General features: G+C 50.0%; 1 protein-coding gene across 1 annotated transcript in view; it reads left to right on the forward strand.

Moving 5' to 3' along the window:
* GALNT18 (polypeptide N-acetylgalactosaminyltransferase 18) overlaps window positions 1–14,764 on the forward strand; it is a 230,811-nt gene extending 216,047 nt beyond the window's left edge. The window contains exons 10-11 of the mRNA XM_083164114.1: window positions 3,666–3,830; window positions 14,286–14,764. Of these exons, the coding sequence (XP_083020240.1) occupies window positions 3,666–3,830; window positions 14,286–14,432 (312 nt within the window). The 3' untranslated portion in view covers window positions 14,433–14,764. The remainder of the gene's footprint in view (window positions 1–3,665; window positions 3,831–14,285) is intronic.
* The last annotated feature ends 2,414 nt before the right edge of the window (window positions 14,765–17,178 follow it).

Raw genomic sequence — 17,178 nt, forward strand, 5'->3', positions numbered from 1 at the left:
TCTGCTACTATGTGCACCTCTGTGGCCATGGGCAGCGGAGACACAGAGCGCACGGGGGGGTGGGTGTAGTGTTCCCCATACACAGCATCTCTTCTACTATGTGCACCTCTGTGGCAATGGGCAGCGGATACACAGAGCGCACGGGGGGGGGGGGGTGTAGTGCCCCATATACAGCATCTCTTCTACTATGTGCACCTCTGTGGCCATGGGCAGCGGATACACAGAGCGCAGGGTGGGGGTGTAGTGTTCCCCATACACAGCATCTCTGCTACTATGTGCACCTCTGTGGCCATGGGCAGCGGAGACACAGAGCGCAGGGTTGGGGGGTGTAGTGCCCTATAAACAGCATGTCTGCTACTATGTGCACCTCTGTGGCCATGGGCAGCGGAGACACAGAGCGCAGGGTGGGGGTGTAGTGCCCCATAATATACAGCATCTCTGCTACTATGTGCACCTCTGTGGCCATGGGCAGCGGAGACACAGAGCGCAGGGTCGGGGGGTGTAGTGCCCCATATACAGCATCTCTGCTACTATGTGCACCTCTGTGGCAATGGCCAGCGGAGACACAGAGCGCAGGGTGGGGGTGTAGTGCCCCATATACAGCATCTCTGCTACTATGTGCACCTCTGTGGCCATGGCCAGCGGAGACACAGAGCGCAGGGTCGGGGGTGTAGTGCGCCATATACAGCATCTCTGCTACTATGTGCACCTCTGTGGCCATGGCCAGCGGAGACACAGAGCGCAGGGTCGGGGGTGTAGTGCGCCATATACAGCATCTCTGCTACTATGCGACGGCGGTGTGATTGGAACGAGAAGGGAATTACACAGGATATTGGGGGGAAGGTGCCCCCGCTGGGGCAGGAACATGCAGCTTATTGTAGTCTAGGAACATTCATAATTAAAGTAACTGAATAATTGCATCTTAATGAGAATAGCTGAAGTCTTTGTGCCTATGGATTAGTCACATGGTGTTTATAAATTAATTTAGGAACAAAGAGATGTTTGACGCCTTTCAGTCGCTGCCATCGGGGGCTCATTACAGTTTTCTCCTTTCCTATGGAACTGTTGTATTAGCAACATTTGTACACTGGAAGTTGTATATAGAATGTGTCATATACAGTATGTGTGTGGGCGACCGGGTAATTACCACACTGAAAGCGCGGTTCAGATGCTGGCTGTTCCTATTTGTGCATGCAGAGCTTAATTTATATATCATTAAATATACTTATAGTATGGTTTGATCAGCTACATACTAGTTCAGCGCACAAGAAGGATCCCTGCGACAGAACACTGTACATATAACTAGTGACAGAATACAGATGTGTCCACATGTGTCGATTCTCCTTGTGCGTGAAACAGCCCTTCTAGTTGCTCCCCCACCCCTCTCGGGCATTTCAAATGCAGCGCAGCTCCTGAGCCAATCAGAGCTTGCATATATCGGCAGCCTCAGTGTTTGGTTGCTGGGCCGCAAGCTCTGATTGGCTCACGAGTCGGCATGCAATATTTGAAATGCCCGAGAGTCATCGGAGGGTGAGGGAAGCCTTCAGCGCTGCACTCCACTCTCACACTCGCAGCGGCGGCACCGGAGGGGTGGGGGAAGCCTGCGGTGCTGCTTTCCGCTCTCACACACGCAGCACCAAAGGAGGAGGTTGGCCTGGGACTACAGCGGCATACATTTGTCCGTGCCCCTATTGCCATGTAGCCACTCCCCTAGTTTTGTGACCACACCCCCTCATGACATGTGGCCGTGGCCATGGCCATTTTTTGGCACAGACCTCAAAGTTGCTTTATCTTTATATTGTGCATGCGTACCCACCCCTGCTGTAGCTCCTCCCACCTTTGCCCCTACACCATCGACCTATGCTCCCTGGGAGAGGGGGGCCCTGACAGCCTTTTTCAGTCCCGGGCCTCAGCGTAGGGACGGCCATCAATGCCTTTGATGGCAAAAGTGCAACTGGCCATCGATAGTGTATGGATGACCATCAATGTTTTTACATATCGATGGTCAACCATTTGCTTTGAAAATACAGGGGTGGGGCTTCACAGGTGTTGGGGTGTAGCTATGTTCCGTGTCCCCGCCCCTTGATGAAAAACAAACACTATTCATTTAAGTTTGACATCGATGATGAGAAACCATTTGGTTCTCCTCCATCGATGTCAAAATTATTTGTCATCGGCCATAAATCATCTATGATTTCTAATAGTCGATGGCCATCCGTACCTCAACAGTTTCTGATGGCAGCCCTGCACACTGATACGCTGCAAGCGGGGGGGCTACAGGAGACTGCAGGTTCCCAGGACGCAGTGTCACTTAAACTGGGTCAGGCAGCAAGTTGGGACCTCTCAGAAAGGACATTTATCCTGCGCTGGAGGAAGGTGCTGGCGTCTGCACATTATATACTGCTCCAACTACAGAACTGCAGACTCTACTCTGCCCCCCGGGGTGAGTCTCGCAGAGACTGCTCTGTAGGATGGTTTGTGGCAGAAAGCTCTGATCTGCGTTATTACATCGTGATTCAGCCCAGTCCTAATCGGAATACCATGTTATTGCTGGCTGCAAATCACCCAAAGAGTGCAAGTATTATACTTCCTCTCATTGTCATGACTGGGGGGTCATACGCCCCCTAAGGCGGAAACATTATGAGCCAGATGTATTAAGCTTCAAAAAGTGATAAAGTGGAGAGTGATAAACAGCCAGCCAATCAGCTCCTCCCTGTCATTTATCAAACCCAGCCTGTAACATGGCAGGTAGGAGCTCATTGGCTGGCTCTTTATCTCTCTCCACTTTATCACTTTTTGAAGCTTAATACATCTGGCCCACATTCTGCCACCCGATCGGTTAGAATGATGCAGGTGCCGAGAGTCATTGCTCAGCAGGCGGTTATACCGTACCAGGCAGTCCTGTCAGGTGTCGATCGAGGAAAAAAAAGTCAAAATCTCCTAGAAGGTTAGCCAAAATCTCACCCCTTAGTCTGGGAACACACCTGAATGAATGAGAGAACTAAGGACCTTATTCAGCTCTGCGAGTCCACCAGACATCCACCTGCGAATGCCGATAGGCATGCCCCCCGCCCCCCCTCGCACGCCACGTTCGCAGGGGTTGTAAATAGATGTTTTACATAAACATCCATTAGCAGGCTGTGTGGGAACACCCACATCATGTGATGGTCGCAACCCACACAAGGCCCACACACTGTTACTCTGAGGTAACCTTAGATGTACATGGGCATTCAGAAGTAAGTGGGCAGGCAGCTGACATCTGGTGTCCCACGTCACCAGGCAATTTCCGTATTAACACCCAGAGTTTTCATGGGAATGCCCATGAAACAATGGGTGTTTCCATAGGCGCGACTATGCGCCCACGCCACCCGGCCGCAATCTGTTTGCCGTGGCCGCACGCAACTGTCATATGTACATGTGCAGAAATGTGGCTGCGCATATGCTAAACATCAGTCCCCTTGCAAACGGACCAGAATATCCCCCTAAATCCCCAGTAACGTCCCCCGCTGCAGTAAAAGTAACACAGACAACCTGGCCGCTAAGCTGTACGACACCACCGGTTTATTCTGTGTGCCCATTAGAGTGCGGGTACCGTCAGATCTACATGGTGGGGGTGGGAGGTGGTCATTGAATGGTGCGGCTGACACAGCGCTTTGTCTCTGCAGAACGTTTACTACACCAACACGCAGCTGCTTCACGTGGGGGTCCTCAGCCCGACCATCGATGATGACGACAACAGGTGCCTTGTGGATGTGAACAGCAGGCCGAGGCTTATTGAATGCAACTATGCCAAAGCAAAGCGGATGAAGCTGTACTGGCATTTCCTGCAGGTATCTCATCATGCATCCAGCTGTGGGGGGGACTACCCATACCCATACCCTAATTTCCAAGGGTATGGGTCAAGGGATATACATTGTTTAGGTCGGCAATCAAAAGGTCAATCTGTACAAGGTCGACATTGACAAATGGAAGACACATGAAAAGGTCAATATGTCAATGTAGACCCCAATCTAACGTACCCTCGCTTTGGGCCACATGCTGCGTTTGGCAGACTTTATCGGTCCTAATCCGAGTCCACATTGACGTTAAAGTATGAAAAAGTCCAAAACATAAAGAAAAAAATTCACGCCGACCATTGCCACATTTTCCTTGTGTAGACCTATTGTCAATGACTACCTACTGCATGTCGACATATTGACCTGCACATTGTGGACCTATTCTATGGATCCGAATTTCCTTGAACAGTCCCCGATTATCAGGTTCAGGTATCAGGTTTTTCTCCTAGGAAATGAAGGTACTTGTGTATTTTCATGGCGCCCGATATATCAGATGCAATATCGGCCGATATATCGGGTGCAATATCGGCCGATATATCGATGCAATCCGAACCGATTTTTGACCTGTTCATAACCCCACTACGCATGGCGTTGATTTTATATAGTGTGGCGAGCCACCGAGCCCGAAGCGTGGCGAGCCCCCCAAGGGGACGCGGATTACTGCGCGAGCCACACTATATAAAATCATTATGAACAGGTCAAAAATCGGTTTGGATCGCATCGATATATCGGCCGATATCGCATCCGATATATCGGGCACCGTGAAAATACCGAAATGAATCTACCCAAAGAGAGCACTCTCCCTTTACCTGCTGCAGACTAGCATTGTGCAGACATCAGCGCGTAACTTCCAGTAGATGTCTACAGAAGCCACAGAGGAGGTCATCCTTGCCATGTATAGGAGAAGCCTCCTTCACTGGCAGCGCTCACCGCACACTGCAGTCCTCTCCGTACAGCAAGTAATGCCCATACACAGGTGCTCTCTCCACCACTGGCACCATATAATATGCACAGACTAGATGGGCCAAGTGGTTCTTATCTGCCGTCACATTCTATGTTATGTTACACATGTGCCACAGCTGTCCCATCCACGCCACAAAGGTGTCCACAGGCAGGACAGGGACCTGGGCTCAGGACTACTGTCAGCCATTGTGTGGGATTATAGTCTGTAATGATCTTATCTTCAGATTCTTCAAACTCCAGTATTAGCAGGTAACTAGCCCTCTGCCGCATGACACACATCCTTCTGGATTATCAGCAATGTGGCTAAGCTAATGGACATGACATATTGCCAGATCTGGAGGCTGCAATGTCCTCTGTGTTGTGATTGTTACAGAGACGGCGCTGACAGCAGGCGGGAGGTCAGAACATCACAATATTTCAGTGCATGAAACGGCTGCGAGGCCAAACAGGCCAAGAAATTGTATTTTTATGCTCCCGGCGTTCAGGGAAAAAGATCTGTTTTCAGCCTTAAACCCCCAAACCACTTAGCGCCTGTTATCTGCTGTCATTTTCTGCTTCAGAAAAAATCAGTATGTACTTGGAGCTGAGCTTCCCAAGCAGAAAATAGCGGAGTACGATGCAAGACGTAATGTGTAACAAAAATGTCTCCTTATCTGATGCGCATGAAGTTAACGCAGGCCGAGAATTAAATGCGCGTAGTGTATGGCAGGATCAAGTGGACACAGATTGGGGACGGACGGACGGACACATCAGGGACACTATAAGATCCTGTTGGGATTTACAGTCTCCGTAATACGGTAAAGAATACATAGATATATTAATGTATTTTATATAGAACATCGGGACCTATACTGGGTACACACTACGCGATATCATTCCATAACAAACTCTTAAACTCCAGGCAGAATTCTATAGCATTAAAACACTGAACAATATTGTGGGAGCAAGCTTAGTACATAGGGTCAGGCTGCAGGCCCCATTCAGTGTGATGTGCGCCTGCATTAGCTATTGATACATGCAGCCCTGCGGTAGTGTCCGCGTGATTCCAGGGTACATTGTCCCCATTGTGAACACGCTGTTCTTCAGGCAGGAGAATCTTAGAGGCAGCAATACTGATTAATAGCACCACGCTCACCGCTCGCCACAGAACACAGCCACCACTAAATAAGTCACTCGCCTCAGCCAAGGCCATTTGTCATCTCTCCCGGGCGTCATATGTTTGGGGGGGCGATATCTGTGGGAGGATTGTTCTGTTATACCTCTACTTGGGACGCCCCACTCCGTATTACAGGTGTTCGGGTGACACAGATATGAATGACGGATTTTACTGACGGCATGAAGAATATTTAGGCAGCACTTTCTGTCTTCCCTAGGATTACATGCTAGTAATTAGTAGCAGCCTACTGTATAACACAGTGAAGGATTAGTCTAAGAGGGGTTAGATGGCTGCTGGACTGTGGAATGGGCAGTGGAAGACCTCTTCTCTGCTGGAACGCTGCTCGCTGATAAGCAGCACCACATTACTTTACACTGGCATCGCCCACAGACTATATTCTCTCCTAACTGTAAATGTAGGTTTATTTAATCAGAGCTAAACTCATTTATAAAAGGCCGTTCCTGCATATAGTGGGAGGTGCAGGGTCCCCAGCAGCACAGAGTATATCAGGAGATGAGTGATGTGTCAGTGAGGACAGGGCTGCATGTGACAGGAGCAGTGACATGATGCGAGGAGGGGAATGGAGGCAGCAGGAAGCCACAGACTGAGTTATATAGTGGGAGGTGCAGGGTCCTCAGCAGCACAGAGTATATCAGGAGATGAGTGATGTGTCAGTGAGGACAGGGCTGCATGTGACCGGGGCAGTGACATGATGTGAGGCGGGGAATGGAGTTAGCAGGAAACCACAGACAGAGTTATATAGCGAGAGGAGCAGGGTCCCCAGCAGCACAGAGTATATCAGGAGATGAGTGACGTGTCAGTGAGGACAGGGCTGCATGTGACAGGAGCAGTGACATGATGTGAGGAGAGGAATGGGGGCAGCGGGAAGCCACAGACTGAGAGTTATATAGTGGGAGGAGCAGGGTCCCCAGCAGTAGAGAGTATATCAGGAGATGAGGGATGTGTCAGTGAGGACAGGGCTGCATGTGACAGGGGCAGTGACATGATGGGAGGAGAGGAATGGAGGCAGCAGGAAACCACAGACTGAGTGTTATATAGTGGGAGGAGCAGGGTCCCCCAGCAGCACAGAGTATATCAGGACATGAGTGATGTGTCAGTGAGGACAGGGCTGTATGTGACATGGGACAGTGACATGATGTGAGGAGGGGAATGGAGGCAGCAGGAAGGCACATACTGAGAGTTATATATAGTGGGAAGAGCAGGGTCCCCAGCAGCACAGAGTATATCAGGAGATAAGTGATATGTCAGTGAGGACAGGGCTGCATGTGACAGGAGCAGTGACATGATGCGAGGAGGGGAATGGGGGCAGCAGGAAACCACAGACAGAGTTATATAGCGAGAGGAGCAGGGTCCCCAGCAGCACAGAGTATATCAGGAGATGAGTGACGTGTCAGTGAGGACAGGGCTGCATGTGACAGGAGCAGTGACATGATGTGAGGAGAGGAATGGGGGCAGCGGGAAGCCACAGACTGAGAGTTATATAGTGGGAGGAGCAGGGTCCCCAGCAGTAGAGAGTATATCAGGAGATGAGGGATGTGTCAGTGAGGACAGGGCTGCATGTGACAGGGGCAGTGACATGATGGGAGGAGAGGAATGGAGGCAGCAGGAAACCACAGACAGTGTTATATAGTGGGAGGAGCAGGGTCCCCCAGCAGCACAGAGTATATCAGGACATGAGTGATGTGTCAGTGAGGACAGGGCTGTATGTGACATGGGACAGTGACATGATGTGAGGAGGGGAATGGAGGCAGCAGGAAGGCACATACTGAGAGTTATATATAGTGGGAAGAGCAGGGTCCCCAGCAGCACAGAGTATATCAGGAGATAAGTGATATGTCAGTGAGGACAGGGCTGCATGTGACAGGAGCAGTGACATGATGCGAGGAGGGGAATGGGGGCAGCAGGAAACCACAGACTGAGTGTTATATAGTGGGAGGAGCAGAGTTCTCCCCAACATAGTAATTTGTGTATCCTGACCACACTTTCTGACTCTGTGTGTGTGTGGGGGGGGGGGGGGGGTTGCCCAGCCAGTGCATAGATGGTGTGGTTGGAGTGAAGGTGGGCTGTTCGGGGGCATGCTGGCACATTCATGTCTCCACCCTCATTATACATCACCAAGAAAACTGGCATTGCAGAGCAGGGGGACAGGGCTGCAATGGCGCTACTCAGCACACTAGTGCTTTGCTGTGGGTGGCCAAGAGGAAGGAGGGATGCGGGGTCTGAAGATGCCTTGCCCACTTTTCTGGGCAACAGGGGCACCACCTGATTTACAGGAGCCTCCCGGCTGTTCCGGTGGTGTAGACACATCCATTCAGGCGCTTGTTACCCTTTTACACAACAGTACACAGTAAATATGCGATTCCCAAATATGCCAAATAAAAAAGAATCGAGGCTCCGTTATGTTGGTTTATGTCTCCCGGACGCATGTCGCTGTTGGCGACAGCAATAACGGAACACACCCAACAGAACAGGTGGCGTCTGTGCATTGTTCTACATAAAAGACCCCAAACATACACACACGCGGCAAAAACCCAGATCCAGATGTATTTGCTGGGAATGAAAGCGCTGCGTGAAAGCACCTTTGATTTTGGGAAAGCTGAGCGAGTGTCCGCGGCACAGCATCCGCTCCCTGTAATGTTTTATGCAGAACCGTTATCCTTGCAGGTAAACTTTATAGCTGTGCTGGAATCCTGGCTAATGCGCAGCCCACTCTTCAGCGCCCATTAATTATTCCATCCACTCTCAGAAGGTTCCTGAGCGCACAGACATTTCCCTGACTCCAGCATTATTTCTCCAGTCTCCACAAAGAGGCGATAGTACAGGCTCATTATTTATTAGCAGGATCCTCAGACGCACTGCCACGATGGAGGAGTAAATCACACACATAATACTATTACATGGAGAGCCGCAGTGGTTACATCAGTAGCTTTCCCCTCCATGTGAATATCATTATTACATAGTACCTAATACTAATATCGGTGTACTGACAGTTGGAATCCCGACACCCTATACAGGTTCAGAGCTGGATTGAGGTAGACCTTAATACTGTATATAAGTGCTGGCCAATCTGATAGAGAGGGCTTTGCATTAGATTAGGGATCGCTGTCACATATTGATAAATAAGGCTTACTTCAATTATAATTACTTATTATTATAAGTAGATCAGTAGAAGCTGGCGGAACTCAGAGGGCTGGGACTGCCGTCAATAAGTTACAAAATGATTTGAGATGAGGGGGTGGGGCATCGTGCCATTCCCCACAGATCCGCAAATTCCTGACATTGAACATCCATCCCATCCTGAACAGTTCTCTAGGAATGGTTCGGATGTGGGAGATCTGCTGGTAATCAGGAGTCTGGACATTCCAGGAGAGTAGCTGAGCAGGAGTACAGTCCTGCAGAATAATACATCCTCTGTTCAACCTGTGGGTACTCATACCCCAGGCTTACATTTCCCCATACCCCCTACTCATAGCCCAGGATTACATTTCCTCATAGCGCGGGATTACATTTCCCCATACCCCCTCCTCATAGGCTGGGATTAAATTTCCCCATACCCCCTCCTCATAGCCCGGGATTACATTTCCCCATACCCCCTCCTCATAGCCCAGGATTACATTTCCCCATACCCCCTACTCATAGCCCAGGATTACATTTCCCCAAAACCCCTACTCATAGCCCAGGATTACATTTCCCCATAACCCCTACTCATAGCCCAGGATTACATTTCCCCATACCCCCTGCTCATAGCCCAGGATTACATTTCCTCATACCCCCTGCTCATAGCCCAGGATTACATTTCCTCATACCCCCTGCTCATAGCCCAGGATTACATTTCCCCATACCCCCTGCTCATAGCCCAGGATTACATTTCCCCATACCCCCTACTCATAGCCCATGCTTACATTTCCCCATTCCCCCTCCTCATGGCCCGGGATTACATTTCCCCATAACCCCTCCTCATAGCCCGGGATTACATTTCCCCATACCCCCTACTCATAGCCCATGCTTACATTTCCCCATAACCCCTTCTCATAGCCCATGCTTACATTTCCCCATACCCCCTACTCATAGCCCGGGATTACATTTCCCCATACCCCCTCCTCATAGCCCGGGATTACATTTCCCCATACCCCCTACTCATAGCCCGGGATTACATTTCCCCATACCCCCTACTCATAGCCCAGGCTTACATTTCCCCATACCCCCTACTCATAGCCCAGGATTACATTTCCCCATACCCCCTACTCATAGCCCAGGATTACATTTCCTCATACCCCCTGCTCATAGCGCGGGATTACATTTCCCCATACCCCCTCCTCATAGGCTGGGATTAAATTTCCCCATACCCCCTCCTCATAGCCCGGGATTACATTTCCCCATACCCCCTCCTCATAGCCCAGGATTACATTTCCCCATACCCCCTACTCATAGCCCAGGATTACATTTCCCCATACCCCCTGCTCATAGCCCATGCTTACATTTCCCCATACCCCCTCCTCATAGCCCATGCTTACATTTCCCCATACCCCCTCCTCATGGCCCGGGATTACATTTCCCCATAACCCCTCCTCATAGCCCGGGATTACATTTCCCCATACCCCCTACTCATAGCCCATGCTTACATTTCCCCATACCCCCTACTCATAGCCCGGGATTACATTTCCCCATACCCCCTCCTCATAGCCCGGGATTACATTTCCCCATACCCCCTACTCATAGCCCGGGATTACATTTCCCCATACCCCCTACTCATAGCCCATGCTTACATTTCCCCATACCCCCTCCTCATGGCCCGGGATTACATTTCCCCATAACCCCTCCTCATAGCCCGGGATTACATTTCCCCATACCCCCTCCTCATAGCCCAGGATTACATTTCCCCATACCCCCTGCTCATAGCCCATGCTTACATTTCCCCATACCCCCTCCTCATAGCCCATGCTTACATTTCCCCATACCCCCTCCTCATGGCCCGGGATTACATTTCCCCATAACCCCTCCTCATAGCCCGGGATTACATTTCCCCATACCCCCTACTCATAGCCCATGCTTACATTTCCCCATACCCCCTACTCATAGCCCGGGATTACATTTCCCCATACCCCCTCCTCATAGCCCGGGATTACATTTCCCCATACCCCCTACTCATAGCCCGGGATTACATTTCCCCATACCCCCTACTCATAGCCCATGCTTACATTTCCCCATACCCCCTCCTCATGGCCCGGGATTACATTTCCCCATAACCCCTCCTCATAGCCCGGGATTACATTTCCCCATACCCCCTACTCATAGCCCATGCTTACATTTCCCCATACCCCCTACTCATAGCCCGGGATTACATTTCCCCATACCCCCTCCTCATAGCCCGGGATTACATTTCGCCATACCCCCTACTCATAGCCCAGGTTTACATTTCCCCATACCCCCTACTCATAGCCCAGGATTACATTTCCCCATACCCCCTACTCATAGCCCAGGATTACATTTCCCCATACCCCCTACTCATAGCCCATGCTTACATTTCCCCATACCCCCTCCTCATGGCCCGGGATTACATTTCCCCATAACCCCTCCTCATAGCCCGGGATTACATTTCCTCATACCCCCTGCTCATAGCCCAGGATTACATTTCCCCATACCCCCTGCTCATAGCCCAGGATTACATTTCCCCATACCCCCTACTCATAGCCCATGCTTACATTTCCCCATACCCCCTACTCATGGCCCATGCTTACATTTCCCCATACCCCCTCCTCATGGCCCGGGATTACATTTCACCATAACCCCTCCTCATAGCCCGGGATTACATTTCCCCATACCCCCTTCTCATAGCCCATGCTTACATTTCCCCATACCCCCTACTCATAGCCCGGGATTACATTTCCCCATACCCCCTCCTCATAGCCCGGGATTACATTTCCCCATACCCCCTACTCATAGCCCGGGATTACATTTCCCCATACCCCCTACTCATAGCCCAGGCTTACATTTCCCCATACCCCCTACTCATAGCCCAGGCTTACATTTCCCCATACCCCCTACTCATAGCCCAGGATTACATTTCCCCATACCCCCTACTCATAGCCCAGGATTACATTTCCCCATACCCCCTGCTCATAGCGCGGGATTACATTTCCCCATACCCCCTCCTCATAGGCAGGGATTAAATTTCCCCATACCCCCTACTCATAGCCCAGGATTACATTTCCCTATACCCCCTCCTCATAGCCCAGGATTACATTTCCCCATACCCCCTGCTCATAGCCCATGCTTACATTTCCCCATACCCCCTACTCATAGCCCGGGATTACATTTCCCCATACCCCCTACTTATAGCCCGGGATTACATTTCCCCATACCCCCTACTCATAGCCCAGGCTTACATTTCCCCATACCCCCTACTCATAGCCCATGCTTAAATTTCCCCATACCCCCTACTCATAGCCCGGGATTACATTTCCCCATACCCCCTCCTCATAGCCCGGGATTACATTTCCCCATACCCCCTACTCATAGCCCGGGATTACATTTCCCCATACCCCCTACTCATAGCCCATGCTTACATTTCCCCATACCCCCTCCTCATGGCCCGGGATTACATTTCCCCATAACCCCTCCTCATAGCCCGGGATTACATTTCCCCATACCCCCTACTCATAGCCCATGCTTACATTTCCCCATACCCCCTACTCATAGCCCGGGATTACATTTCCCCATACCCCCTCCTCATAGCCCGGGATTACATTTCGCCATACCCCCTACTCATAGCCCAGGTTTACATTTCCCCATACCCCCTACTCATAGCCCAGGATTACATTTCCCCATACCCCCTACTCATAGCCCAGGATTACATTTCCCCATACCCCCTACTCATAGCCCATGCTTACATTTCCCCATACCCCCTCCTCATGGCCCGGGATTACATTTCCCCATAACCCCTCCTCATAGCCCGGGATTACATTTCCCCATACCCCCTACTCATAGCCCATGCTTACATTTCCCCATACCCCCTACTCATAGCCCGGGATTACATTTCCCCATACCCCCTCCTCATAGCCCGGGATTACATTTCCCCATACCCCCTACTCATGGCCCATGCTTACATTTCCCCATACCCCCTCCTCATGGCCCGGGATTACATTTCCCCATAACCCCTCCTCATAGCCCGGGATTACATTTCCCCATACCCCCTACTCATAGCCCATGCTTACATTTCCCCATACCCCCTACTCATAGCCCGGGATTACATTTCCCCATACCCCCTCCTCATAGCCCGAGATTACATTTCCCCATACCCCCTACTCATAGCCCGGGATTACATTTCCCCATACCCCCTACTCATAGCCCAGGCTTACATTTCCCCATACCCCCTACTCATAGCCCAGGATTACATTTCCCCATACCCCCTACTCATAGCCCAGGATTACATTTCCCCATACCCCCTACTCATAGCCCAGGATTACATTTCCCCATACCCCCTGCTCATAGCGCGGGATTACATTTCCCCATACCCCCTCCTCATAGGCAGGGATTAAATTTCCCCATACCCCCTACTCATAGCCCAGGATTACATTTCCCTATACCCCCTCCTCATAGCCCGGGATTACATTTCCCCATACCCCCTACTCATAGCCCGGGATTACATTTCCCCATACCCCCTACTTATAGCCCGGGATTACATTTCCCCATACCCCCTACTCATAGCCCAGGCTTACATTTCCCCATACCCCCTACTCATAGCCCAGGATTACATTTCCCCATACCCCCTGCTCATAGCGCGGGATTACATTTCCCCATACCCCCTCCTCATAGGCTGGGATTAAATTTCCCCATACCCCCTACTCATAGCCCAGGATTACATTTCCCCATACCCCCTTCTCATGGCCTGGGATTACCATTGCATTACATAGGTTAAGAAGTCATTTCAGATGGGATATTGCTATAAGAAAACAATCAGAATCTGTTTATCTATTTAGCAGCTTCTAGAAGATAATAGATAGGGTCTGATTGGTTGCTATGGGCAACATCCCATCTGAAATAGAACTCCCATCTTAGTAAATGCACCCCTTTGTATACACTAGCAATAGTTACCTGAAAGAGTTTGGGGTTTATAATAGATACAATCACTGTCACTTTCCCTTTGTTGTGTCACAACGAGCAGAGCCCCAGTCACGTTGTGCCCCCTGCGTGGGATTATTACTGCACAGAGCAATGCAGAGCTTTACAATGGTTGACAGTCACATAAATCCATGTTGTTCCCCTCCATCAGGTCTCTCTGACGTTCTCTCGCTCTCTTTCTACCACAGGGCGGATCAATACAAAACAAGAAATCCAAGCGCTGTTTGGAGCTTCAGGAAAACAGTGACAATGACTTTGGTTACCAGCTGGTGCTGCAGAAGTGCAGCGGACAGAGATGGAGTATAACAAACTTTCATAAAACCATCTCCACATAATGGTGGAAGAGAAGCTGTGATACCTCCCCTGTCCACTGGGGGAGCCAATCACTTCCTCTCCTTAGCAGAGTCCGGCTTCGCGATTTACTGTACTACTTGATTCTTTTGCTACTGTGTAGCAGCTGCCAGAACGTCGCCTGCTGTACGTTTTCTATGGGCGCCGACGTGGACTGGGTCTCCGGACTGACCGTTTTTATTTAGGAATATTTTTGCGGTTTTTAGAGGTGGTAAAAGGTGGGACAGCGATGGAATATATTGAAATATTTTGCAACTATAAGTGTAAATAAGTATCAAAATGAAGATATTTATATCGGACAATAAATTTTATGGATATAAAACCTGGTGGTTTCATCATTTAGGATAAAACATCGTTCTTTCAGCGGACAAGAACATGGGATTTGTGGGTCATAGATCTCCTTGTGTGGGAAATGCGGATACTGCCAGTGGGAAGGGTGCCCACTGTAGGCGTACATCAGATGGCAGAGTTTAAGGGGGCGGGAGAGGTGCAGATGACAGAGTAAGGGGGGGGGGGGTGTGCTTAATATAGGCAGAGGGTAAAGGGTGGATGGTCCCCCCATGGTTGACCAAATTGTGTTCTGTGGCCGTCCGATGTGTTGGGATTGCTGGGGGTCTGGGTGGGTGCGAGAGGGCCACCCGATTGTCGGGGCAAGTAGGGGATTACTGTAGGATTTAAATGTTTCACAACCATAAGGCACATAAATGTATGACTACCTGGAAGCATTTGCACAAAACTAAATAGACTTTCCCTTCTATATGATGGATCTCTCATTACTTCTTAATGGGCCCTACACACAGAGCGATATTCAGCCACTTTCTGATTTGACATCATTTTACTACATCACTCAGAAAATGGTTAAACATCGCTCACACAGCGATGCTGCTGGTCAGTGCTGTGCTGGGACCAGGAAGCAGGGGGAGCGATCTGCCAGGAGCCGCCGCAGCAATGTCCTGGGACCGGGGAAGCGATGAAGGTGCCTCTGCCTGGAAGCCACATGATGTGACATGAAAGTGAAAGAACTTGCGAGAGTGAGAGTCCATATGGGTAGAAGTGGTGACCCAAGCCACACCAGGTGACTGTAGGTCAGGTGCGCCTGATGAGAGCTTTTTTAACCAGCTGCTGCTCTGTGACAGGATAGTTAGTCCTGTACTGGTAGACAAAGAAAAAAGTAGGGTGGGTTTGAGCAGCGCTAAAAGATATATAATAAAATGAGTGAGATTGGTAGATCTAGTACAAAAGATAATTTTATTCTAAAATGGAAATAGCATGTAGCCAGAATTCATAAACTTATAAAAACAGAAATAAAATGTTCGTGTCTCTCCAACCAACCAAGGTAGTCGGGTAGTCTGGGGGTTCCCGCAAGTCCACAGAGAGCTGAGATGGTGTCCCAAGATGGAGTTGAAGGGAGGGAGGACCAGATATGGTTTTAAGGAGCGGCCCAAGTTGGCTCGAATAACCGACTCCCTCCGCTAGATGGAATGTAGCGGGCTGGTAACCTCTACCTCTACCTTTAACAGATGTTGGTACCAAGTGGGGTCAGAATCTGGTATGGAAGGTGGTTCGGTGGTCTCAGAATCTCCAACCAGCTGAGGGCTTGTGGTGACCTGTGCGGTCTCGCAAGTTTGGACGGAGCTGTGGTGGTGCCCCCAATATGGCCGCGGGGGGAGAGGACAAGATGGAATGTCCAGGAGTGGCCCCAGGTGGCTCAGATAACCGACTCCCTCCGCTTCTGATGGAATACAGCGGGTTGTTGTCCTCAACCTCTCCTTTTTGTGGCAGGATGTTAGTATCCAAATCGGACGGGGATCTGGATAAAAGTAAGCAGGTAGGTGGTCCCAGGATCTCCAGTGGATTGGTAAGTGGTATTGGGGAAGGTTGGTGAGAAAGTCCTAACTGGTTTCGCTGCTCCAGGCAGCTTTGTCAAGTGAGAGTCCACCCGGCGTTCCAGTGACTTGCAATCAGAATGCAGATAGCCCAGGGCTGCGATGCCGGGCTTCCCGATGTTTGTACATTGGGCAGCTTCGAATCACCCATAGAAACCTATGGGGGATGCGGCCGGCGGCGCTGCAGGGGGGATCGCAACAAGGATCGGAGATTCCTGCTGCGGCCCCCCTTTAATAGATGTGGGGGATACTTAAGATTTGCGGTTAAACCCTGAAAACAGGTGTTTTCGGGGATTTAGCCGCAAATATTACATGATAAATGTGGCCCTAGGTCACTCTGTATAAATGATTGATGATCGGTAGCAATCAGTAGTGCGTGGGGGTAAAATCATTATTAGACCCTAGGTGGGGGGGGGGTTGCGTTGCTGCTTGTCCACTTTGTTTGTAGTCACCCTTTTAACGATGACTGGTAATCCATTCTGACGTCACTTTCTGTGACAGATTTGAAATCTCCCATTATGAATCGGACGCAAATCTCTCTGTATGTGGCTCATTATGGGCCTTATTCTAGTTCACTCTGACAAAAACCTTCTTAGATGGACACGACCATGTGCACTGCAGGTGGGGCAGATGTAACTTGTGCAGAGAGAATTAGATTTGGTTGGGGTTTTACTTCAAAGTGAGATCTATATTGCAGTGTAAAAATAAAGCAGCCAGTATTTACCCTGCACAGAAACAAAATAACTCACCCTAATCTAATTCTCTCTGCACATTTTACATCTGCCCCACCTGCAGTGCACATGGTTTTGTCCATCTAAGAAGGTTTTTGTCAGAAAGAGTGAAC

The sequence above is a fragment of the Crinia signifera genome, chromosome 11, assembly GCF_055691185.1.
Source record: "Crinia signifera chromosome 11, ASM5569118v1, whole genome shotgun sequence".
NCBI classification, from domain to species: domain Eukaryota; kingdom Metazoa; phylum Chordata; class Amphibia; order Anura; family Myobatrachidae; genus Crinia; species Crinia signifera.